General features: G+C 34.4%; 3 protein-coding genes across 5 annotated transcripts; 1 reads left to right on the plus strand and 2 right to left on the minus strand.

Annotated features, from left to right (window-relative positions):
• Positions 1-3,873: 3,873 nt before the first annotated feature.
• Positions 3,874-10,434, minus strand: LOC110611310 (autophagy-related protein 18f). The gene is given in 9 exon segments (XM_021751549.2): positions 3,874-4,202; positions 4,283-4,651; positions 5,165-5,316; positions 5,416-6,249; positions 6,351-6,587; positions 7,033-7,464; positions 7,552-8,016; positions 9,498-9,723; positions 9,725-10,434. Coding segments are annotated over 8 exon segments (2,757 nt in total). The 5' UTR covers positions 9,769-10,434; the 3' UTR covers positions 3,874-4,202; positions 4,283-4,284.
• A 1,912-nt stretch (positions 10,435-12,346) lies between these two features.
• LOC110610748 lies at positions 12,347-13,350 on the plus strand. The gene has a single exon (XM_021750807.2). It carries the CDS (start codon positions 12,435-12,437, stop codon positions 13,101-13,103), a length of 669 nt encoding a protein of 222 aa, XP_021606499.1. The 5' UTR covers positions 12,347-12,434; the 3' UTR covers positions 13,104-13,350.
• Positions 13,351-15,823: 2,473 nt separating this feature from the next.
• LOC110611609 (pentatricopeptide repeat-containing protein At4g04790, mitochondrial) lies at positions 15,824-25,078 on the minus strand. Of its 3 annotated transcripts, none has more exons than XM_043955288.1 (16): positions 24,698-25,078; positions 23,629-23,676; positions 22,534-23,142; positions 22,157-22,336; positions 21,637-21,701; positions 20,396-20,503; positions 20,083-20,196; positions 19,763-19,858; positions 19,436-19,534; positions 18,362-18,481; positions 18,091-18,195; positions 17,691-17,855; positions 17,491-17,618; positions 17,143-17,221; positions 16,632-16,849; positions 15,824-16,523 (listed from the first exon to the last, which is right to left on the minus strand). In XM_043955288.1, the coding sequence occupies exons 3-16, from the start codon at positions 22,961-22,963 to the stop codon at positions 16,325-16,327; spliced, it is 2,106 nt and encodes a 701-aa protein (XP_043811223.1). In that variant the 5' UTR covers positions 22,964-23,142; positions 23,629-23,676; positions 24,698-25,078; the 3' UTR covers positions 15,824-16,324. The 3 variants fall into 3 exon arrangements, with proteins under 3 accessions (XP_043811223.1, XP_043811221.1, XP_043811222.1); XM_043955286.1 differs by lacking the exon at positions 24,698-25,078 and adding an exon at positions 23,790-24,169; XM_043955287.1 differs by lacking the exons at positions 22,157-22,336; positions 24,698-25,078 and adding an exon at positions 23,790-24,169.
• Positions 25,079-25,366: the final 288 nt, after the last annotated feature.

The following is a 25,366-nucleotide window of genomic DNA, read 5'->3' on the forward strand; positions in this document are numbered from 1 at the left end:
CCGATTCCTTTGACTGGGGCCTGGTCTCGAACTAGCTGTTCCTCGAGGATTCTCATCTGCTGGAAGACTCTGTATGGCAATAGATTCACCTTACTTCCGTCGTCCACCAAGATCTTTCTAACCCGGTAGTTATGAATGACGGCTTCAATAATGAGTGCGTCATCATGAGGCATCTGAATGCCTTCGGCATCCTCCAGAGAGAAGGAGATGGTCATTGGTGAATGGTCAACTATCTGCATGACCTCGGCACTGCTACCTTCCCCATCTCGGCCCCTTTTTCTTCCTCTCCTGCTCATCCGACCCCCGATTCCTCCCACAATCATGTTGATGGTCCCACTGGAACCATCGTTCACCGGCCTTGCTCCCGTCCTCTTGGGTCTCTCTGCTGTAGGGTTCGGTTGAGGCCTTTCTCCCTCTGGCTTCTTCACAAAGTTCCGCAAGTGACCCCTTTTGATCAGCCTCTCAATCTCACTAATAAGCTGGTAGCAGTTATTGGTGTCATGGTCGTGCATACGACGATACTGACAGTATTTGTCAGGATCTCACTGGCTTGCTTCTGCTCTCATAGGCTTGGGCCATTGGAGGAACTCCTTGTCCTGAACCGCCATGAGCACCTCGGCTCTAGAGGCATTTAGTGGAGTCAAGTTCTCAGGAACCCGCGGGGGGAGCGGTGTTTGTTCTGGAATCCGAGGAGGGAACGGTCTCTGGTCCCTTCGGTCCCAAGGCTGTCTGTAAGCTTCAGGCCTCTTGCCTTGCTTTTTCTCTTGCCTTTCCGGCCTCTTTTCTTCTGGGGCTTTTCCCCTGTCCGCCGCCTCTTTGGCGAATCTGCTTGTTACTAAGGCATCGTCCTGCCTTATGTATTTCTCTGCCCTCTTCATCAGCTCTGCCAACGAGGTTGGCGGTTTTCTACTCAATGAACCAAAAAACTCGGGCGAGGTCGTCCCTTTCTGCATAGCCTCCACCGCACGATTTTCATCCAGTTCAGGGATCTGCAGGGCCTCCGTGTTAAAACGAGCGACATACTCCCTTAAAGTCTCATTCCTCCTCTGACGGACTGTCTCCAGATAGCTCGTCTTTCTGTCCGCAGGTACTCCGGCAATGAACCGGCTAATGAAGATAGTGGCCAAATCTCCAAAACTTCTAATGCTCCCAGCCTCCAGGCTGTTAAACCACGCTCGTGCCTGTCCTGTGAGCGTCGTGGGGAATACCTTGCACATCAAGGCGTTCGACAGAGTCTGCAGTACCATGAAGGTCTTATAGTTGAGGACGTGCTCTCTTGGGTTTTCCGTTCCGTCATAGGCCGCCATGGGTGGCATTATAAACTTTTTTGGGATGGTCTCCTGTTGCACCCATTTCGAGAAAGGCGAGGATGTAGGTAAAAGGGTTTGGTTGTGGTCTTTCGCCCCCAACTCAGCCAGGAGCTGTTCCCTCAGTTTCTACAATTTCTGATCCACGTTCTCCTCTTCTTGTCTAGGCCTCTTCTCCAGACGATACTCCTCTTCTTGCGCTTCACTCTCTGTTTTCCTGGTTATTCTGGCAGAATAACTGTCTGTCTCGTCGTTCTCTATCAACTCCCTCGCCCTTCTTCCATGAACTCTAGCTTCTGGTTTTTCTTCTCCCCCGGCTCTTCTCCCCCTTTCTCCAGTTTCTCTGCTGTTTGTTTGAGGATGGTTAAAGGTAGGCTGAGGTTCGTTGGTTCGGGGCTCTTCTACCACAGGCGACACATTCATTGGGGTATTGAGGCCCCTCTGTTGCATCATCTGCCCCAACCAGTGGGCGGTGTTTTGTAGTTGAAGGGCCATGGCTTGGAGGTCCTGGTTGGATAAGGCAGCTCCGGGCATGTTCCCTGCCGAGTTCGGTGAGGGGTTGAAGGGGATTGGTGGTTAGTTGTTTGGGGTTGTGGAACTGGAAAAAGAGAACTGTTGTCCCTCCTGAGCAGAACTCAGGTCATTTGGGGTATTTACGAGGTTGTTTTCATTATGGTTGGCCATCGTGGATCTCAGTGGGTATTGTAAGAGTGGAACTCCGGCGATGAAAAGATCTCCTTCATTTCCCACAAACGGCGCCAATTGATGATCTGAGATCTAGAAAATAGGGTTTTATAAGGGTTGTGTAAGCTTGGTATGAGAGGAGGGTGTTCCTCTCCTTTTATTCCTTTCCTTTGCCTGCCAGTGACGTGTAACGGCCCCATGGCCATTGGGCCACCTGTCTTTGCCATATGGATACGGACATACGAGAATATCAGATTCTTTGCTCCATGCGTAACGGCCATTTAATTCTCTCTTGGCACGCATGCGGATGGACCCACTAGACAGATGGGCTGGCTACTTCTTCTCCTCTGGACTGGGCTGGAAGACGAGATTAAGGCTAAAACCTAGGGGAGGTCCGATCTTAGAGTGGAAGCGCACTAATATCTTCCACACCTGAACGGACTGGGCCGGCCCATCGAGAAGACTTAGAGGCCTCAGAATCAGAACTGTCGTTATGGGTCCGGCCTCGTAACGGAATGGTGAAATCCAGCGGTCATCAGTAGGTAAATATAAAAATTTAATCACTTATATTACAATATCAAACCTTCAAAAACCTATAATTTATCCCTAAATTACCAAATTGTGTAATTTTTGTAGCTAAAGTCGATTTGAGAGATGTGTTATAACGTTTATGTTTTGAGTTTTTTATGATTTTATTTTTATATTAATACTGTATTATAAATAAAATTAGTGAATAAATTTTAATTTGTACCAGAACAACACTGTTGCAATGGAAATGTCTTAAAAAGATATAAATTTTTTTAGCATATTTCCTTTTCTTGCTATGTACTATATGTGTTTAAAATATTCCCATCAAATTTTGTTGATCTTTAATTTTATGTTACTAATATATATTTAAGTATTATAACATATATTATAAGGCAGCTAGAGTTTCCGAAGGTTAGAATTGGCTGAATACATCTCCGGAAGAGATTTTCATTTATTTTTTATCTTAGAATTAATTTAGTTTTAGTTTTAAACCTGAATGTATTAATTAATGATTGTAACTTGATTTATTTTCATTATATATTTATTTAATTTGTTTATTGATATATCTTAATTTGTGCTTATTTTAATTAATTAATTTTCTTTCTATATTTGCATTATTTACTTTCCACATTTAATTTTAAGTTTTACTTTGTTTTGTGAATATTTCTTTACATATTGGATTAATTTATTTTTTAATTAAAATATTTATTTCTATATTATGATTAATTCCTTTCTATATTAGAATATTTTTTTTAATAAAAAATAATTTATTTATTTATTGCTTTAATTAATTATTTTCTTTTTATAATTAATAAAATTTCATTATATGTTTTAATTTATTTTTCATTCCTATTTAAGCTTTTTTTTTATTTATTTCTTTTAGTTGGTTTATTTCTCTTCCTTTCCCATTTCCTTCATATGGTAAGTTAATAAAGGTAAAAAATTAACCTCTCTTTTGGTGTGCAAGTCCTTCCTTCATGCGTAATATTACCCTAATTGGTACTGTAATATTACCCTAACCAATTATAAGAAATTCCGTTACTTACATAATGCAAGTCTTAGCCCAAACTATCCTCTCTTTTGGTGTGCAAGTAATATTTCTGTAAAAAATTTCATTATGAATTCTAAACCTAAACCATTGAATTATAGATTAAAAATCATTCTATTTATAACGTAATATTACCCTAACCAATTATAAAAAATTCATGAGTCCATAAAACCGTTGTTTGCTATCCTATGATCACTCAACCTTCTTCAAGCTTCTCCAAATCCAAATGTTCCAATTCAATAGATTTATCATTGAAAACCAAATATACACCCAGCCTACAATTTTCCCAACACAATTGCACATGAATAGAAAATACACTTATAAAACCAAGCCTTTCTGTAATCACATTATATCACAAATTGTGTCTCATGAACAATAACATTTGAAATTTGCAATCAATTTAATTGAATAAGAAAAAGAGACCAAGAGTTAGTTCTATAAGGATATGCTATATCTATTTACAGATTACAACTGACTATTGTAAAATATATATCTGTGTTATCTACAATGTTGACAGAAGACTGGAACCCCAGCAAACTTTGTATCCACATTTCCGCTTCATGTTCAAGCCCTCTGCGCTTCTCACTCTTGTCTAAAATTCCATCCACAAATATTAACATGGTTAATTAACCTTCCTGCAGAGTAAAACCATAGTTGCGCACATGAAAAAATAATAATAAACTATTCAACTCAATATAACGAAGGAAAATGTTACCTCTAATCAAACTCATCACCCTCATCTTCAAAATGATTCTCCGCGTTTGGGCCCGAATTGTTACTATTTACAAACTTGAGTTGAGCTTCTGTTCTTAAGCTCTCTGTATTATTTACATTCTCAAGCCAAGTATCTGTTTTAGGGCTGTTACTTCCATTTACAAAGCCCATAGATTCTACAGGCATCCTAGGACCATTCCATCCAATTTCTTCAACCCCATTCTGATGTTTGGGAGTGGCAACAGCTGCGTAATCAATCATGCAGTCAAGGGCGCCAGGGCTGCTCCTAAGTGAAAGCCTGCCACTTTCAGACGGCACAGACCTTTGATGGTGCTGACGCCCCTTAAAGTTACTGCCTAAGGCAGGAACCCTGTGTACATGAGATAAATATAGGATTATTACCATGAGCCCTAACTGTTGCTCAAAAAAACTTTTAGAACACCAAGGAATAAGGTTAAAGAAGCGGGCGCCATCCCTCACAGGCACAGCAACTAACCATTAAGCACAGTACTTGGGCTTATAATTAATGAAGCATGACCAAGTATCCAAATTTGTCTTCAGCACGATGGACAACAACGCATCTCAGAATAACGGCCAAATACCCAAACAACCCTTCGGACTCTAGATCAATATATGAAATACTCTCATAGATCAAAACATTCTATAAAAGACCAATCAACTAGAATCTTCTTTCACGGCATTGGATTTGTTTGACCACAGAACAGAGCATAAAGTCATTCAAATTAGGCCACTTAGTTTATTTTTTTATCTTTATGAGCATGTCTCCCAAATTCTGCCTTTTATCTTGAAGTATGTCCTTTACATTCAAGCAAAACTCAAATTCAAAAGGAAAATATAAATTAAAAAAAAAAAGTTTGCACACCTTGCATGTTGAAGATAGTCAACAACTGGAACTAAATCCTTTGACCTCACTTCAATCAAACGAGTTGGAATCCTTTCAAGCTCAATTTCCCCTTGAATTCCAGTTTCTCCATTCATTTTTATCTCCTCCGCCATCATCAATTGAAAGCATATCTGGCAAAAAATTAACAAAAATAAGGGCAAGTTCCATACCAAAGTAAAAACACACACGATACTATTAACACTTTGATATCCTCAAACATAGAAAAATACCTCAGGTTTAGCCCATAATGGAATACGAGGTAGATGCATTTGTAGTTCAGCTTCTGAAATATACAAATGATGCTTTTCCTCAAGGCTGATTTTCGCTTTTGTAATTGCACCCCTACCTTCAGGATGAAGAAAATTTCCCTTTGTTTTGCCTTCAGGATATATCTTATTGCTGTCTGAAGTCCCATTCTCACCATATATGTCAACATTATCCTCTTGCTCTCTTCGGTTTAGTTTCTGACAAATATTCCACTTACGAATTGCCTCAACTGCTAATCTTCCATCACTTTCTGGAACAGATTCATGAGCTGTTCCTAATCCAGAAACAACAGTTGTTGCATCCATACCCATTGATAATCGCAAGACATACTGTATCATACAGCCTGAAGGCGAGAAAACCAGAAGGTCGTACTTTGTCTTCAAAGTGGCACCATCCGCATATAAATCATTGTTATCTTTGAAGTTATGAAAAGCGGAAGCAATAGCACCTGAAAGGGAAGCTGACCTTCCTGCTGCAGCCACTGCAGCACCAGTAACTGTATCCCTCCAGCAATTAGATCCATTCCTTATTCTGCTGATAACAGAGAGAGTAACAGGGGGACCAGGTGCGCAAATGCTCTGTTGTTCATGCATTTGTAAGCCCAAGTTAGGTGGCCAACGAACAGATGACTTCATCATTACACCTAGTCCACTATTTTTACTGGTGTGGCTAGCATCTGAAGTTTGAAAGTTCACTGACCCTCCAAAGGGATTAATAGCAAATAAATGGTTGGTCCCCCTTGAGGAGCTTATCACAATCCAGTTGCTGTCATCACTGAAACCAATGTCTCGTATAACCTGGGAATATAAATCCAAAAAAAAAAAAAAAATTAAAATGACATTGATCACTAATGATAAGTATAAAAAAATAAAACTCAAATCAATAATGCTGCCCTTACTGCATTAGTAAATCCACGTTGCAGCCTGTAAAGATGTGCATAAGATGTACCAGCATCACCTGTGACAGTGCTTCCCAGGAGTCCAGGCATTATTTTGAAAACATTTATATTGTGGCCGTGAACTGATGCAGTAATTAAAAGGGTCCCACTAGGATCGAAGCATAACACTGAAATAGGACTTGTGTGTGCTCTAAATTGGGCAATGACACATTTACTGACAATATCCCTGACAACAACCTGATGAACAAGAGTAAATGAGAAAAGAGAAAAGTAAGTGCAAAACACAAAAGATTCAAGCTTGCTACCAGCTCATTTTTTGAAACATAGAGAACAAGAAGAACAAAACTGGACAAGCTTATCCATAACTACTACGAAAATATCTAATAGAACATTCACACCTGTCAGCAACTGCATATTTATCCATAGGTGGAGTACCGGAGTTCAACATAATATTTTTACATCCGAAAATTAATGTTGACTACAGTTGCCAATCTATAAAGCCCAAAAAAGCTAAACAAATATATGACAATTAACAATAACAAGACCAACTAAGATTTAATCCCAAATTCATTGGGGATATGACATTTAGCAAAATCAATTAAACAATGGCCTTCCCTAAGAGATCGAGTGATAAAACAAAAGGTTATACAGGTGAAAAGAAAAAAAAAGGAGAAGCATGTACCATCCCAATGTTATCTGCATCAAGCAAATGGCCATTGACAGAACCATTGACTTTCCGGCCAGGACTCCCTGATTGAAGGGAACCACTGGAATCGGGTAGAAGCTCTGAGTAATACCTGGACAACTTCTTATATCCCATGTCACCTAGTGTCACAATTCCAGCAGCAAGTTGCTTGCTTGATTCTTTTGCATAATGTGCAACCAAACTGCCATTTGAATTGAAACCAGAAAAGCTTGCAGAAGGTGTTAGATGCTGTGGGCTTACACGTCCAGAATTGGAAACTGCAATTGGACTTCCGCTATAAGCCAGCCATCTGGGACCAACTGCAAGAGGACCATAGACTGTACCTCCAGGACAAGGATAACCAGTGACTATAGGATTTGTAAGAATAGTATATTCTCTCTCCAGTGTCGCCACATCAAAACAGTGTATCTGCAAAAATAAAACTTAATTCTTAAACCCCCCAAAAGGCTAAAATTACAAGTGTTTCAAAAGAAAACTTTTCCATTAGTCAACAACCTGAGCTGCTTGAGAAATAGCAACAATTCGAGAGCTGCACCTCACAGAATAAACAGCTGATCTGAGCTTCAGCACATGTACATAAGATTGGGATCTCAGGGAATAAAACCGAACGATGGTGGGCACAAAACTAACATTACCCAGATCATGGGGGTCAGGGGTGCTCCCATTGTATGGTGTAGTTAACCCATCTTGAAAGGTGCTACCTCCAGAAAGGGTCACATCAGTACAAACTACCAAAAGAGGTCGGCTGTCTGCAAACTTGTCGGCTGACCTCTTTGATGCTATTGGTTTTGGTACCATTTGCAAGAATGAAACAGGGCCATCACGTCTAGAAACAAGGTCACAAACGTTATCAGCTTCCTCAACATCCCAAACCTGGAAACCAGACCGACAACCCAGGAGAAGAACTCGCCGAATCACATCACCCTCATCTTCTAACTTGTCAAACCCGGCCCAATTGACCTAGAAATTGCAGGAATGGAACATAATAAGAACTATATGTCCTCAAAGATCTTGATTTTACAGATTTCAGACAAAATATGTATCCCTAAGTTATCTATTAACCATCAACAGAAGAAAGTGGGGAAGTCCACCTTCTGCGTGCCTTCCACTTTCTATCGCCTTTTACTGGAGGAGATTTGAAGAGATCAGAAGGTGTAATGTAAACGAAAAACTAACATGCTAACATCAGGTGGGAGTTTATTTTACAAGCAAACAAGTTAACATCATATATTCACTAAAGTATGCTTGGGGACCAAATGGGGAGCATGAAAAATTTAAAATTTAAACCCTATTTAACCTTCCACATCTTTTAAAATTCACAAAGGGGGAAACATTGATTAGCCCTTCTTTAGTTTCCATTCTTTTATACTGATTAACCTCCCAGGTTGTTTTTTCTTTTGAGTAAGGTTGAAAACCCTCCTTTACTTTCAATTCGTCTCTTATCATTACCCTCCTTTTTCATCATCACCAAAACTTCCAAAGCAATACCTAGTCTACATTCTTCATTATATTTTATATTCTCTATGAAGGGCCTGAAATACCTTGCTTACATAACTGGCAAGTGCATTAACATAGATAATGCAGTAAGAACAGGTTGCAAGCGAGTATGAAGAAGGTAATAGAACAACCTAAATTCAGAAGGAAACAAATGTTCCTACTATGAAGAAAGAAAGAAGAAGCAGACATTGAAAATGCAGGATAAAATCAAATTTGTGAACACATATACAACGACCAAAACTGAAGTAGAGCCCTTCGGGCATTTAGAGTCAACTTAACTAAAAACACACAAAAGCATGTACAGCTACCTAATTCACTTCGTAATTGTTTCAATATAGACTAATCCTCGATAAAATAAAATCAAGCTTCTCAAAGGACAATGAAGCTTACATCAAATTAATAGCTGTGAAGTGTGAAGTAATGTAATTATGGTGTAGTTGTTATTTCTTTCCCTCATTATGGTATTTTTAGCGGCATTTTTGCCAGACAACATCCATCAGAAGAATTCCTGTTTCTTTTGTTTCCTTTAAATTATCTCAGAAGGAACCGTCATCCTTGTCCTTGTTCCCAGTTTTCCCTTCTCTCAATTAGCTCTTCTTGTAAGAAGGAAGGGAAAAAATGTGCTGCAGTAATAGCACCTTAACTACATAACTCTATTGGCCAAAACACATACATAACCTGGACATTACATATTTTATGTGAAAATCAATTATGAAGGTTCTGATTCAGAAGTTCACAAGAAAAAAAAAAGTCGTGAAGAGTTTCCATAAACCTGTACATTTTCAAACTAAATTAATCTTCCACATAGATATATGCACAACAAAGCGAGCTGAAAGAGACGAAACTCCCAGGCCCCAGTTTATAAACCAAATTCAACAAGGGCAAGCCAAAATCTTCACTGCATACACACTCACACACACACACACACACAAACACTAGTTTACCTGATCATTGTTGCCATCACCATTTCTATCAACAATGGATTGAGCGACAGAGGCAGCAGACCTCGCCACCGTAGACGCCCCGGACGAAACAATCCTCAAATAGCTCGAAATCGTCCGAAAGGAGCTTGGTAAAAACCCATTGTTGGGTCTCTTCTGCTGCTGTTGCTGTTGTGCACCACTACTATTCCTCATGATAGTAAGGGCCAAAAAACAGAGGCAACAAAAACCAAATCGCTAGAATCCCCAAATCTCCAAGTCCCGCTTTAAGCATAACAGCGGCTGTTCCTTCTGATAAAATTAAAGAAGTAACCCTAATCCAAAACAGAAACAGCCTTGAACTTGATTGAAAAGTGTCATGTCACAGGCATCTTCCACCCAACACTATTTTAATTGAATAAATATGTACAAAATACCTAATAAAACACCAGAAAAGAACTCCTAATTGAAAACAAACTAACCAAAAAGACTATATCTTTAAATCGTAATCCTATAGATTTATGGGTTTTGCAGAAAAAAAACAAAACCAATGGAAAAGAGCTTTCGGAAAACAAAACCCAGTTTAGGAGGCTTTTCAAAAAAAAAAAAACCCAAAAAACAAAAGAGATTAAGGATTTCCTGTCTGAGATAGATTACAATTTCTTTCAAAAATTGAAAAAAGTTTGAAAACCAATAAATACTCTGGAATTTGAAACAAATTGTTTAAAAAATAATAAATAAATAAAATTGAAAGAGATAAAAATAGCATACATGTAAAAACAAAATCCCAATTATATGATACAGACAGATTGAGGGTTCTTTAGGTGGAAATTGGCAGAGAGGATGGATAACGAAGAAAACAAAAGATAACGAATGTGTTTTGGGAAATTTCAAGGAATGGAAAAGACTCCTGTTTACGTCTCTTTCTGTCAGTTTTCAATGCTGTAGTAGTTGGGTTAGTTTCCGATTGCCGATGGCTATATATAAATCTACGTGAAAATTATTATTAAGCCACTTGATTATAATTTTTTTTTAATTTTAAAAATTATATTAAAACATATTAAAATTTTTAAAAAAATATTAATTAATATCTTTTAATATGAAAAATATCTAAAATTTTATTTAGTACTTAATCACTAAAATTAATTTAAAAAACTTAATTAATATAATTTTTAAAATTATAAATTAATAAATTTTATTTTATATTTTATTATAATTATATTCTATATTTTTTTATTAATTAAAATTTAACATTTTAAAATTATTTTAATTATAACACTATTATTTATATCGCTAAAAAGTAATAAATTTATTATATCACTCTTATATTTATTTTTAAATTATCCTTAGGCCTTATATTAATTTAAGCATTAAAGAATTTACTAGAAGACAAACCACTCAGCGCTTTTTCTATTTTGTAAATCCATAACACAGGGAGAAGTCGATGACAGCAATAAGTGGAGAGAAAAATCCTTACATAATTTTATAAAAATTAATTTGAATTTTTTTTACAAAACAAATTGAATAAATTTTAATTATTATTTGGAAAAAAATATATTTTATATATTATATTAATTATAATAATTATATAATTATTTTATATTTTGGCAATGATTTTTTTTTTTTTAAAGGAAGCAATGTTATTTCCAAAATCAGAAGCGATTATATTCCTCCGAATTTAGTTTCTTGCACGGTTAAGCTGAAGTTTTCTTGTCGTGGATGGCAAAGAGGTAGTATGATGGAACGGCTATGATGTAAGGAGTACTGATAGTTTGGTGCGCTGCGATGTATTATATAAATTTGAATAAGTTAGCAATTTAGCAAGAACAGTGGATTTTATTTTCTTTGCTTTTCTTTTCTTTTCTTTTCTTGGTGATCAAGCATACAAAGACTTGGTGCCCAAACTTTTGACATGCATTTGAATTTCATTTATTTATTATTATTATTATTATGTTGAGGATTATTAATGTATAATTACTTGTCTTTACTTGATTAGTATTTAAAATTTAATAAAAAAATTAATGTTTTTATGCATATTTTTTCTAAGACAATCGAATATATTTTTTTATAATTTATTTTTATAAATTTAACAAATTTTTAAGAAAAAATTTTACAAAAAGACAAAGGAGAAGAAGAATGTGAAAAATTAATGGTAAAATTAAATATGAAAAGTCTGTTTACATACTCGAAAGTCCATTCTTCGAGAGTAGGCTACTCTCAGATTTCTAGATTCTTCTACAAAAGAAACTTTAATTTTGCCTTCATGTATTAACCCAAAATAATATCAAAACACAATATAACTTTTCATATTTAATTTTATCATTAACTTTTTAGATTTAATTTAATTTTTTAATTATAATTATAAATTTTATCATATAAAATTTAAAATGTTAAATATAAATATGAATTAATTTAAATATTTAGATATTTTTATTTAATAATTTTTTTGAAAAAAATTTTTATTTCATCGTGGATTATAAATTTTTTTGATAAAATCGATTAAGATAAATAATTAAATTTAAATTAATATAAAAAATTAATTTATTATACAATTTTAAAATTAATAAAAAGTGTTAAACGTTTTATTTTTTTTTTTGTCACTATCGTTGCTCACTGAAGCACACGGAAAACCTCACCAAACTTTGAAATTCTTTTTATTTTTTATTTTTACTTTATGAAATATTAAACTAAAAAATATTGATTTATATATTTATTTTTTTATTTTTATGAAAAAAATATTTTTTTTCTTTTATTAATTTTATGATTTCATGAAAAAATTGGTGAAATTTCAAAGAGAAATGAAAAAAATATATTTTTTAATTAAAATCATTTTAAAATTACAGCCAAATTCCTAGCAACTATATTTTGCTCCATTTATCGCTTTATCCAAAACCATTATCAGAAGTGCAAAATAATTAGTCTCATCTTCTTCTTATCATCACTTTGCTGAAGAGCTCTCTAATGGCTTCCACTTTCCTTCCATCTCTTTCTCAACCAAATCCACTCTTCACAAACCAGAACTTATCTCAATTCTCCATAAACCCATCAATTATAATCATCCAAAACCCACAAAAAACCCATTTCTTCTCCATCAAATGCACTTCAACCTCATCCCCAGAACCCACCATTAATGAAGAGGACCCCCAAAACCCTACTCCTTACTCCACCACCTTGAACAACTCAGAAACCTTACCTATTGAAAAGAGAAGAAGATCTGAAATACTGAGAGAAAGAAAGTTAAAACAAGAACTTACAAAAGCTGAGCCGCCGAATTTTGAGATAGGGTGGAAAAGGACTAAACAGATTGAGGTTGAGAAGCCAAAAGGGTATGTGATAATGGATTTCTTGGGGAAGTTGGAGGAGCTGATGGGAAAAGAGTTTGGTTCAACAGCTCTTTTAGCTAAGGCTGGAGAAATAGTAGCAGAGAGAGCAAGAGAAGAGGCAGAGGTGTTGAGAGATGAAGGGGAAGTAGAGGAGAGAATGGTTACAGAGTTGTTTAGGGTTTTGAAGTTGATGGAAATGGACTTGGCTATGGTTAAAGCTGCTGTTAAAGAAGAGACTCTTGGTGAGAGGCTTGAGCAGGCCAAGGCTAGATGCAGGCAAGCTATACTTGTTGCTAATTCCTTTTAAACATTAATAATAATGGTTGAACTTCTTTGAATCCAGCTTAGTTTTTATTGCAATCCTAAAAACTCTTTTAATTATCAAGAATTCATGGGTTGCCAAGAATTCTCTCTCCTTCACCATGATTATCATTGCCAATGTTTACTCTTTTTCTAATTGTAAGTATGAGGCTACAACTTCTAATTGTAAGGATAAAGTATTTGGCTGTAACAAAATCTTCTTGAGCATGGATAGTTGCTTGTTTTTGTTCAAAGGGATACAACAGGATAGCCGGTGATTTGACCCTAACCACTAAACATGTGTGCCACACCCCTCTTCTGCAAAGCCTCCAACCATCACGGCCAACAAGAATAGAGAGCATGACTCTCGCATTTACTTCTTCAATAGAGGCAAAAGTCTAACCCAAATGACAAACAAAGAGTATGGTACACGATTCTTGAAGATTCTTAATTAAATCGAAATAAAAAAAATTAATAGTGTGGAAATTAAATTAAATTAAATTAAATTAAATCGAAAAACCTATATATATATATTAAATAATACCTAACATTTAATTTTAAAAAAATATATACATATAATTGCTTATAATTTTATTTGGTTAATTAATTATAGTTTGTTTTATTTAAATAAATTATATATATAATATATACACTAATAAAATTATATTATTAAAATAAATTACTAATATATATATATATATAATAGCAATATAAAATTATTATATTTTTTAGCTACCGATAAATTATTAAATATTTATAATAATATAATTTAACTAATTTAATTAGTTAATTAAATACATTCTATCTAAATAAATTATGTATATACCTTAGATAGTACTAATAGAATTATATTAACAGAATATAAATTATTAAAATAATTTTACATATCGATTTAAAATAATTTTATATATACCGATATATGTATATAAATGTACTTATAATTATTACTGATAATTATATGTATATGTATAAAATAATAATATGAAATTATTATATATTTTAGTTATTAATCAATTATTAAAAATTTATAATGTATAATTTAACTAATTTAATTCGTTAATTATAGTTTATTTTATTTAAATAGATTATACTATACACTATTTTTAAATTAATTGAATTTATATTAATAAAACATAAATTATTAAAATCAATTAAATTTATATATATATACTTGTAATTGTTGTTATTATCTATATATATTAATGAAATATAATTTGATAAAATTAAAAATAAATTAAATTAATTATAATTATTTAAAAAATATATTATTAAGCTAAGCTACATAGTTATTATAAGAAAAAAAATTACAACATATCATAGAAATTTATAATAAAATATCATTTAATTGAAATTTATTTATTGCGAAAACATTACAATAAAATTTTTAAAAACTCTTGGTAATTTTTCTTTTTTTTTTCCTTATTATTCTTTTAAGAATTTAAAAATTATAATAGAAAGATTATATTATATTTAGTTATTTAGTATCTAGATAAATTTTAAATGAAAATGCTTATATGATGTTATGAATGTTTGATACTTCAAAAATGTAAAATTTATTAGTTTCATATAAGTAATATTAATATTATGTTAAAAATATTTAATTATTTTATTTAAATTTAAATTTTATAATAAAAATCAAGAATTATATCGAAATTAAAATTAAAATAAATACTAATCTTAGAATCGAACTAAAATTGAAAATATATGAAATCGTATTAAATTTAGATTGTGGTTTTTATTCTAAAAAATTCAAATAATCTACTTTAATTCTAATTTATATAAAAAATTATTTTGAAATTAAAATCGCACACCCTAAATAAAATAAAAGTAAACAAAAATAGAAAATCATCTAAACAAAAAGTGGACAACGATCGATAGCTAATAAAACATATGCACTTTAAACCATTAAAAACGAAGAGATAGACGTCTAAAAAAGGAAAGAGTTCTTCCACAATGGAACCTAGCCATCGTCTCCAAAACACACAGTAGAAGCCTTTGGATTTGGATTAGAGCGAGAGAAGAAGAGAGGATACGTTTGAACAAGCTTTTGAGCACCCGCCATTTTCTTTCACCATGAAACTTTAAGGAGAAAGTCGATCTAGAAACTCAACTTGCCCATATAAAAAAAAAAATAGTGAGAACAAATATAAACCACATAGGAACCTCCTTTCCTTGAAACACTGCTCACTGAAAACAACATAAATATTTACACCCTCATCGGAGGGGGAGGAGGACGACCCACCAACAAATCACTCTCCCTCCCTCATTTAGTTGTTATCATTCCCATTTTCTAAGCATCCAATCTAAAAGCATGAGCCTAATCTAGATCCACTCAGCTTCCCACTTCAAACACTATGCTATCTGTTTAAATTATTATTATTATTATTTTATGTTATGTTATTTTTATCATATTTTTAAATATTAAAAATTGAACAATAGAAAATAATTAAACAAAATTCTTAAAAATTTCTAAATTTCAATAACGGATATCATAGAGATTTATTAGCAATTCAAACTTTCAACGGTTGTTAGTTTGTATGACGGTTTCCATTTTTCTCAATCCGATCAACTTGCAAAATTGAGAAGCACTACAGCCACGCGAACACTTGCTACAAATTCTTGACTTATATATATATATATATTCTGATAAGGATGTAGAGAAGGAAAATATATAAATATTCCTTGAGAAAAGATCAAAAGACCCCATCAAATCGCCGAAGCATATCATGCAAAAGAATCATTAAGAAAGATATGATTACTGAATATAGAATCATCCGCTACAGGCTCAGTCGCTATTCTGGGGGAATTAGTGACCCGCATACAACAAACCACCTCTGGATGAGATGACGATAAAAATTCAAAGGTTCTGTGGCTCTGTCCTATTGCCATTGCAACTCCTAGGTTCAGAGCACCTGTATAAATTGGGCAGGTTTTCATCATTTTACTAACCTGGAATTCCAGGAGTTCCGACCGCAATCATACCAATGTTGGAGAAGAAAATACCCTTGTTAAAATGGGCTGGAAAGGTTTGCAGCATCCTCAACTGGATTGGGATTTGAAAATTTTGCTTATTCATTCACAAATGGATGGTTTTTACTTTCTTTGCTTCTTCCTCCTCCTTTTATGTGCTTCACCACAGGGCCCTTATTGCCTTGGATTTTTCCACGAGCACGATAAAGTTGCTAGTGTTGTTTATAATTTTTATCCACATTTAGATTTGGGTTCATGTCATTTAACTTTTGGCTCTTTTTTCTGGGTTTTCTTGCTCTTGTTTTTCTTGTTTTTCCCCTTTGCAGATTTGGATCTATTATAAGCTTTTTGACAGGCTTCGATGATCACGTAAACATGAAGATCATCTTTTGGAATGTTAGCTAGCATAAGTTTTGCCGATTTACTGTCTCCTGAAGCCAAAAGGGCCTGATACATCCTGCAAAGGTCCAAAGAATAAAAACCAGTAGAAGTGACATGAAACAGATTTAACATGTACGTTCCACCTCACTGCTACTAGAAACAAGATAAAAAGACAAGTGTGTACCTTAAATAACTTGCGACATTGTAAGGATATCCAGCTGCCTTGTACTCTTTCCATATCAAATTAGAATTACGCAAATCTTTGGCCCTACCACAAGCACTGAGGAGAAAATCAAGAGATTTCCGAGATGGGGTAACACAAAGCTCATTCTTAAGGGCTTGAAGCAACTCCAATCCTATGTGCAACTGCGAAGGCTCCGTCTCAGCAAATAATGAGAAAACCTACACAATATGATGACAAAACCAGATTGGGTTCATGATGAAAGTGGGATTGACTAATAAAACAGAAAACTGAAGCTTACATAGCTCAAATTTGCAGGTCAGTAAAGAAGAAACAACAATCTAAAGGTATGCCCAACTTTAAGGTAGTCCAAGAAATTATTCCCACACCATAACTAGTATACTGCCTAGATATGGCTATACGATTTGTGATACAAATGAAGATAAGATATACATTATGTATTTCAAGCAAAACATGCATCCCTCAAAAGTTTAAGAGGGGAACAAGTTCAAACCTCATCAAAAAGAACTTGCATGGCCACTTCATCATTGCTGAATCTATCCTTGAGTTGCTTGAGCAGATTGACAGCAGAACTATATAAAAATAATGAGCATAAGCAAAATCCAGATCTCGAAAAGAAGTTCAAATAAAAAAAAAAAAAAAAAAACAACATAAGACAATTGGCAGCCAAAAATTGTTCAAGAAAGCATAAAATTCCCAACTGGGTAGGAAGAAGAAAAAGAGGGGTTGACTATGGTGGAGTTAGTAGTTTGGGCCTTAAAAATTTTCTCCTGTACCAAAGAGGGGAAGTACAAAAAAAATTAAAGAAGAAAAAGAAAGATAAGATAAGAAAAGAAAAAACCTTGTATGCTTGTTGCGTATACAATACAAGATAACTCTGTAGCAACCATCCACCCAATAGTCAGGATCTTGCAATTCTTCCAGTAGCTGAAGCAATCTACTTATTTCGTCCTCAGATTGAAGATGATCCTAAAAGGATTTGAAAAGAATGCTATTATGTGTAAAAAATGGAGAGAATGAAACATTTCATCAAAAACTTACAATAAGGCATATGACAGATTTTGGCTCCAAATACTTCCCAGCTTCCTTGATTTCTTCATACAAGTCAAGGGCATCACACAATTGACCATGTGATGCAAGAGCAGAGACAAGTACACTTTTGATTTCGTTAAGGTTCTTAATAGGAATCCCTTTTTCTAAGAGTACCTAACACATAGAATGGCCTCTATGAGAAAAAAATTAACATATGAGAAAAATATAAACATAATATTACACCCAAGCGTAACAGAAAAGCAAGCATTCAGTGGTAAATCACAACTAAATAAATCGAGTAAATAGTATCAACAGTACACAAAAGTGTGTATCTTGAAATTACAAAATGATGTTGGTTAGAAGAAAGTAAACGTATCCGCAAGAAAAGACATGCTGCATGCATAAATACCAGCTTTGCCTTCTCAAACTGCCCACAGGTTGCATATGAATTAATGAGTGCCATGAAAATTTGCTTTGAAACTGAAATTCCAGCAACCTTCAGCTCTTCGTAATACTACAAGAAACAACCAGATATAAATCCACATGGTTAAGCCTTCATATATTGTAGCAACAGACGCCTTTCTTTTTTTGCTTTTACCATATGAGAACATTGGTAGGTCCACTTGCTTTACATACAAGTGAAAATGACATCATGACTAATACATTTATTTTTAAACTACCTTGATAATTTGATCTTCACTGTCACAGTTGGCTATTAAATAGCTGTAAGTTTGAGAATCGGGTCTTACTTCTGCCCGTTCCATTTCCTTGAGAACTGTTAATGCACCATTTATGTTTTTCTGCAGAGCATTAAGCAGAAAGGAGGTCAAAAAACAAAATGCACAGGAAAGAAGAATTTCATATCTAAAGCAATACGTATAAAAGGAAAGCAAGAATGTTAATGCACAGAAGGATGCAAGACATAAAATATAGTATGAGGTTTTTAAGTTATAAGATTCATGAAATCATGCTTCATTTAACTAGACTATGAATTCACTCCAGGTTGGACACAGAATTCCGAGATATAAGAATAAACTTGCATATGGCAATGAAACAGGGGATAATGGAACTGGTTCTCAAACCCAACCACAGCTTCCCTCAATCCTAATACTGCCAAAAAGAGCTCCATTTTGGTTCATGTTTCAATTCAGCCGAAAAAATAATTGTGACGCTCACTATTCTGAGCCACATCATTCATTCGATTGTGACACTTTGTCTTTTCCCCTCGTAGCTGTTTCCTACCAAATTCTGTCACTTCCTACAAATACAATGGTGGTCTTTGCTGTAATGATTGACCACAATATATTACCTTCAATAATTTGTATTTCCAATGGTTGAGAAATATATCCATTTCTGGATCTAAGTTTAACCTTCAATAATTTGTATTTCCAATGGTTGAGAAATATATCCATTTCTGGATCTAAGTTTAACTAAATCTCCATATCAACATAAAGAATATATGGCCTCAGAATTGTCCTCTATGATCAATGAATATAATGCTCCATTAACAGGTGTACAAAGCAAGGTGGAATTTCATGAATGCTTCTAATCATTTTCAGCCATATGTTTGCTTAACTATGGAAGTTTACATGTTTGCATGAAGAGAGAGAGCGAGTACTGAGGAATACTTTTTAACCAATAAAACTTTCTCCTGCAGAAGCCATTTGATTTACACAGTGCCAAACAAAATGGTGCAACATACGTCACAAGTGATGTAACACACCAAATATATGTCATGTTGCTGAGTATGTTACCTCTCGAAAATATGCTACCATTATAGCATTGTACATGCTTGCTGTAGGTGTTAACTTTAATTTCTTTACATCATTAAGCAGATCATATGCACCACCAAACTGGATTTAACAGCAAAAAAAAATTATCATTAAAATGGTGAATTATAAACAAGAATGAAGAAACATTATTTCATAAGTAGTAGCAAAGAACATGAGAATGGAAAAAAAAAATGCACTAATGAATGAATGCACATGTACATGTGCCATATACACAGAAATAACAGATTTAACAAGTTACATCTTTGGCCAGAAAAGAAGAAAAAAAGAAAAAAGAAAAAGAAAACTTACATCTTTCATTTTTGCCCTCAAACTTATCATGCTCCTGAAAGTCTCACTATTTGGTATCAAGTTATGTTGGCAGATCAAAGAATAAATCCGTTGACCCTTGAAATCAAATAAAAAGGGGAAAAAAGAAAGAATTCAGAGCAATCAACTATATAAAAATAAATCTCAAAATAACAAGGAAAATTAACAGATTTCTAATTGAATTTAAATGGCAAAAAACTTCTCTGGCTTGTAAAATCAGTGTTCAATACTTGTTTCTATGTAAATAGAAGAGGGGAAATACGGCATACAGCAGTTGAACGTGTAAAGTTGATGCAACATACCAAATTAAACTCAAAGACTGCGTCACTAGCAAGCAATATAGAATTTAGCATGTCTATAGATAAGGTTAAACCCTCTCTGCAAATCTGGTCAACTAAATCAAGAGCTGCATACACCTGTATCATGAATCAAGATAGACAGACAAATCAATTGGGCATCTGCACAAGTGCACATTAATACATATAAACTATGAAAACTCAGAAGATTGAACAAAGCCTCATTAAAGAATTAGACCCCCAAGTGAGAGGAGGAAGCTCATTTTCAAATTTCAAATAAAATCATATCCAAAACAAGTTTAAGACAATTGAGACATACCTTACGTAAATCACAACAAAATATCAGGAGCTTCTCATACGACTTTAAAGTAGGTGCAACCTCCAGCTCTGTGTGCATGCTTTTGAATTTTAAAATGATATCCTCAACCTTCAACAGAAACCATCACTTTTAGAGAGCCTAAGAGCCAAGATAAGTTACTTTTTCAGAACTTCCAATGAATAAAAATATGGAGGTGTGGTCAAGTGAGAATCTGTGTAATCACCCAACTGATAATGAAACTTCAAATACAATTAGTTACAAATTTTAGAGACAGTTCATTAAGACCAAATAATGTTTAAAATTTTAGGATAAAAATAAGTAAAGGACATTCCAATGGTCATGAGTGTTGAAGACATCAACATTGTGGTCTTTCTAGCTGAAGACATTATCAATGAAGAATGAAATAACAGGGAAGAAGCAATCATTTGAGATCTACAACTGATAAGAATTCATACCATAGTGAAGCAAAACATATATATATATTGTTCAAACACAAACCAGATGAGAAGGTCTAATTTTGCACTAGCAGCCCGACCAGAGTGTACACCACTCATTAAACCTATCTATTTGTGATAATCAGAGATGCCTAGTTTAGCTTAGCAGCTACAAGCTGTCCTATCTCAGCTAGGATCATTAGAAGGTCAAGCTTGAAGTTGAACTAATGCTCAAGCTGTTTGCAGATTGTCCACTAAACATTTAATTAGTCATAAAATAGGTCATTAACTGGAAAGCATGATAAAATAAGACCTCATCACTAGTGCAGAACCAACCCATCAATGCAAATAATCAAAATACAAAAAGATGTATGATTTTTTTTTTTTAAAAAAAAAACCTTAAATTTCACTATTCCAGTAGTACAAATCAATTATTAGCATATTGCAAATCTTCAGAGCCAAACTAGTAGTATTTATTTAATTAATTTTGATAAGAGAAATATAGTATTATAGGACACCAAGAGGGCATCAACCAGCATAATTTTTTTAAAAAAATAATAATAAAAAAGGAGTCCCTATATATATTTGTGCGTGTGCATAAACAAAGTGCCCTCTCTAAACAAAAGTTTCAAGGCATTAAACCACTAGCAACATATTATTACTATGCACAATTTCAAATGCAAGGACAAGCCCAACAGGTAATAGATGATACAGTCATTACAAAGAAGAATACAGCATGTGAAGCAGATGGGCTTCAGAATTGGAGCTTCAAGGAAATTAGCAAAAGCATTCAGAAAGGTTCCTTACCGCTAAATTAGGGATGCTAGTAGCATAACTAAAGATGAGAGTTGAGATATGCTCTATGCCATAATCTGCATTTTACCATGGTAACAGATCAGAAATGCACAAAAGGCAGAAAGCAGTTAAGGAGAGATTCATGCTTTGTATTTCTTCAGATCAATATGTTCTCAATCAATTTCCTGCCCAGAGTAGCAAGCAAGTTTAAAGAGCTTCAGCTTCACTTCAGAGAAAAGGGAGAAAAAAGAAGCCCACTAGAGGTCATCTAGTGCAAGTTGAAAGCTTATACACAAAAAGCAGTTACAGAGAATTAAAATATACAAATTAGGATGATCTGCAGAGTAATCATTCCAAGACTATTCAATTCTTATTTTCTTGTAATAATCTTTACAACAGACAAATTTATGAAAACTATGATCATAATACAAAATTATAATGTCCAAAATGATTATCAGTTTCCAGTTGCCACTTGTAGTTTAACAAAGTAGGATTCTCCAATTAAGAAAGATATATCATAATTAATATATACCACATTCTTTGAATTCCAAAAGGAACTTCTCTGCCAGGGACTCCAACAGTAGTCTCCCTAAGGATTTAAAGATGCTGACTGCATTGCCCAATGATGAGACTTTTGTTATGTCTATAATCTCTGACAACTGCAACAGCTCATTCTTCTGGTCCGTTTCACAAAGTGCTAACAAATAATTTTCTGCAAAAATAGTAACATATTTGTTGGTTGCACTAACACCTAATAATGGAAGTTAACTAATCTTGTAGAGCATGCACAAGAGAACATAGGTTGCTTATGTTATTTCTTAGATGCTAACTCTATTTGATACTGAAAGTGAAACAAACATAGCAGGTAACGATTGGTTTCTATGATAACATAATGCAACAGCAACATACCTTGTAAACTTATAGGTTCATTCAAATCGTTGACAGAAATATAATTGCAGAGTTCCTGAATCTTTTCTTTGTTATCAACTCTAATATGTAGCAGCATCTCATAGTAACCCAATCTTCCAAGTGAACTAGGGTTGTCCTCCTTGATAAACTTACAGAAAAAGTCAAATTCTTGTACCATACCCATATCAACTATATACATAAGAAATGGACCGTAAGTCTCATTTTCTAGCTGGAAACCCTGCTCCTTCATTAACTTCATAAGTTGAAAAGCCCTGGAAATATATTCCAACATAACATCTTCATTATCACTTTCCCTAGCCTTCCCAATGCAAATCTTTATCAAAGCATTGTATTCTTTCAAACCATTTTCACGCCCCAATTTTCCAAAGGCATCAATTGTAGCTTGTACCCCCAGTGTCTGTGCACACATTTTAACTAATCGGTCAAAACGATTGACCTGAGTAGATTTGAAAACCCATATATGTTTTCTTTTGCGGGATACTTCTTTCCGTTGTTCAGATCTAACCTCATTATAGAAATTTGGAATCCAAGGTATTTCCAACTGCTTTTCAGAGGATTTCTTACTGCTTGTCTCATGTGAATCATTATCTGCAGAGTGAAATAAAGCACTAAATAGCATTGCATTGTGCAATAGCTGAAAAAAAATAACACTTCAATCCAAATATACACTATAAAATAATTTAACATTTCAAAAACATAGATGAAGATATAGATTGTTGATAATTCGCCCATTAAGGAAGATAGCTAAAAGTCCAATGCTAAAAATTCTAAATTCTTTAAGCAAGTCTAACATTCTCTGGCCAATTGCATGGAGCAATTTGCACACTAATTCAGAACTCTTTTCCCCGCTTGTTTGCAATGTAAAGTATAAAGGCCTTTCTGGTGCAACGCTAAAAATCTTGGGGCTTTTTCTTTTATGCTCTATTTTCTCCCCTTTCTTTTAAAATGCCAACGCATGGCATTACATGAAATTAGTCTTCCCACAACTTCTTCGCGCCATTTTGATTATTCAGTGCCAAAGAACACAAGAGGCAACAACTAAATCTATTGGTTCAAAATTCGCAAAATACATACCTCTTAATATCGATGAAATGCCCTCCGCTAGCTGCTTGGTTTCTTTCTCTGCAATAAACCAACCAAAAGAGAACTGCTATTTTAAAAACTAAAAGGCAAAAAAAAACAAAAAATAAAAGGGGGAAAAAACAACATTCTCCTCCGTTGGAGAGAAGCCGCACCAGAACCTAAAACGGGGCCTTCTGCCTTGAGCATGGGAAGAACAGTGCGAACGGCGAGCGAAGCATGAGCATTTATAGGATCAGGAGGTGGATTGGGGTATTTCACTGAGCTCTTACCGACGGAATGAGAAATTGATGGAGATGAGATGTCGAGGGAGGACACGTATTGTTTAAGAGCTGCATCCATTGCCGTTGAGTTTTTAACGGTGGCAGTGGCAGTGGCAGTGGCGGCAGCGGCTTTGGCTTTGGCTTTGGCTTTGGGTTTTACCGAGGAGCGGAAGAGAGAGCTCAAGCCTTTGAGCCTGGGCATTTGGGAACCAAGGAGGGTTTAGGGGTTTCTGCTTCCCTTTTCTGGTATTTGAGACTCTTTTTTGGCAAAAAGAAAAATACATTTCTTTTATAAAAAAAATTAGAAAATAGAAACCCTCTTTTCTATATTTTTAATAGACAATGTTTTTTCCGAAGTATATATTCTATAAATAGTTAAAGATTCAGATTTCTGCTACACTTAAAGAAAATCAAAGCTTTATTTTTCTACTAAAAATTTAAATCATCTCAATTTTTTATTGACTAACTAAAACAATGATGTGGGAATTTCTCTTTTTTATTCTTTTTAAAAAATTCTGCACTATCTTCTTCTGAATCGGAACAGAGTTTAGATTATAAGATGCTTGTTATTTTGCTTGTGTAGCAATGAACTGTGAAAAGTGAACTAAGCTTTGCTACTTGTCATCATGTGTTTGTTCTCGACTTCAACTCACAGGCAGGAGAATTCAAGAACCGAAATTTTTCAGAAAAAAGAAGAAAGATACAGGCCAACTGCAACAGGAGCAAACAGAACAAGTGCTAGCGTGGAGAAAAAAAGACCCATTGAATCAATTAAGGGAATGATATCAGAGATAATGAACCTTTTCAAATGTTTGCTTTATTTGGCTTGGCTGCAGAAGTGGCTTGCCTTCACTTGCTGATATTTACATGGGAAATTTCTTTCCAGGAGGAACCAAGGTGGTAGCTCAGGAGCCAAGGTTCCTCCACAAGATAACTGTTGAATGACATATAAACCAGGTCTCCAAGGGGATGCTGCGAACTAGTAGAATAGGGTCCTGCTTTGATGGTCAGCTTCTCTTTTCAGGTGAGCTGCAGGCTTGTGGCTTGACATGCTTCGAGTTGTTTCATGCATAAATAAACTAGAACACTCAAAAAGTCTGTTGGACCTGCTGATTCACAACTCTTACGACCAACAATCCACAATTTGCTTGGATAACATCCTTCCAAGTATCATTTCTAATATATTTATGGGAATTTTGGACTCATTTTTGCGCCATTATTGAAGAATCTCAAAATTACATGAACTCAATTAAAAGTGAATGTCTGCAAACTGTGAAGGACAATTACATGTTAAGATACTGATTATTATCAAACGTGATGCACTGGGTTGCCAAAAGAGAGTTTAGAGAATATCAAATAGGCCTCCAACATGAAGAATTAGAAATATTTTGGCAGGCGGTGGGAAAAAAGAAATGCAATGACTCAGTAAACAAGATTGTTGAATTAATTTTTTATGCATTAATGAGTAA

The sequence above is a fragment of the Manihot esculenta genome, chromosome 3, assembly GCF_001659605.2.
Source record: "Manihot esculenta cultivar AM560-2 chromosome 3, M.esculenta_v8, whole genome shotgun sequence".
In the NCBI taxonomy this organism is placed as follows: Eukaryota; Viridiplantae; Streptophyta; class Magnoliopsida; order Malpighiales; family Euphorbiaceae; genus Manihot; species Manihot esculenta.

Coding starts and splice junctions, on each gene's coding strand:
- LOC110610748 (XM_021750807.2), top strand. CDS start 12,435: ATGGCTTCCACTTTCCTTCCATCTCTTTCTCAACCAAATCCACTCTTC.
- LOC110611609 (XM_043955286.1), bottom strand. CDS start 24,099: ATGCCCAGGCTCAAAGGCTTGAGCTCTCTCTTCCGCTCCTCGGTAAAA. Junction 18,196..18,361: donor GTGAAGATCAAATTATCAAG/GTAGTTTAAAAA, acceptor TGTTTCTTGTAG/TATTACGAAGAGCTGAAGGT. Junction 17,222..17,490: donor ATACGCAACAAGCATACAAG/GTTTTTTCTTTT, acceptor ATTTTTATATAG/TTCTGCTGTCAATCTGCTCA.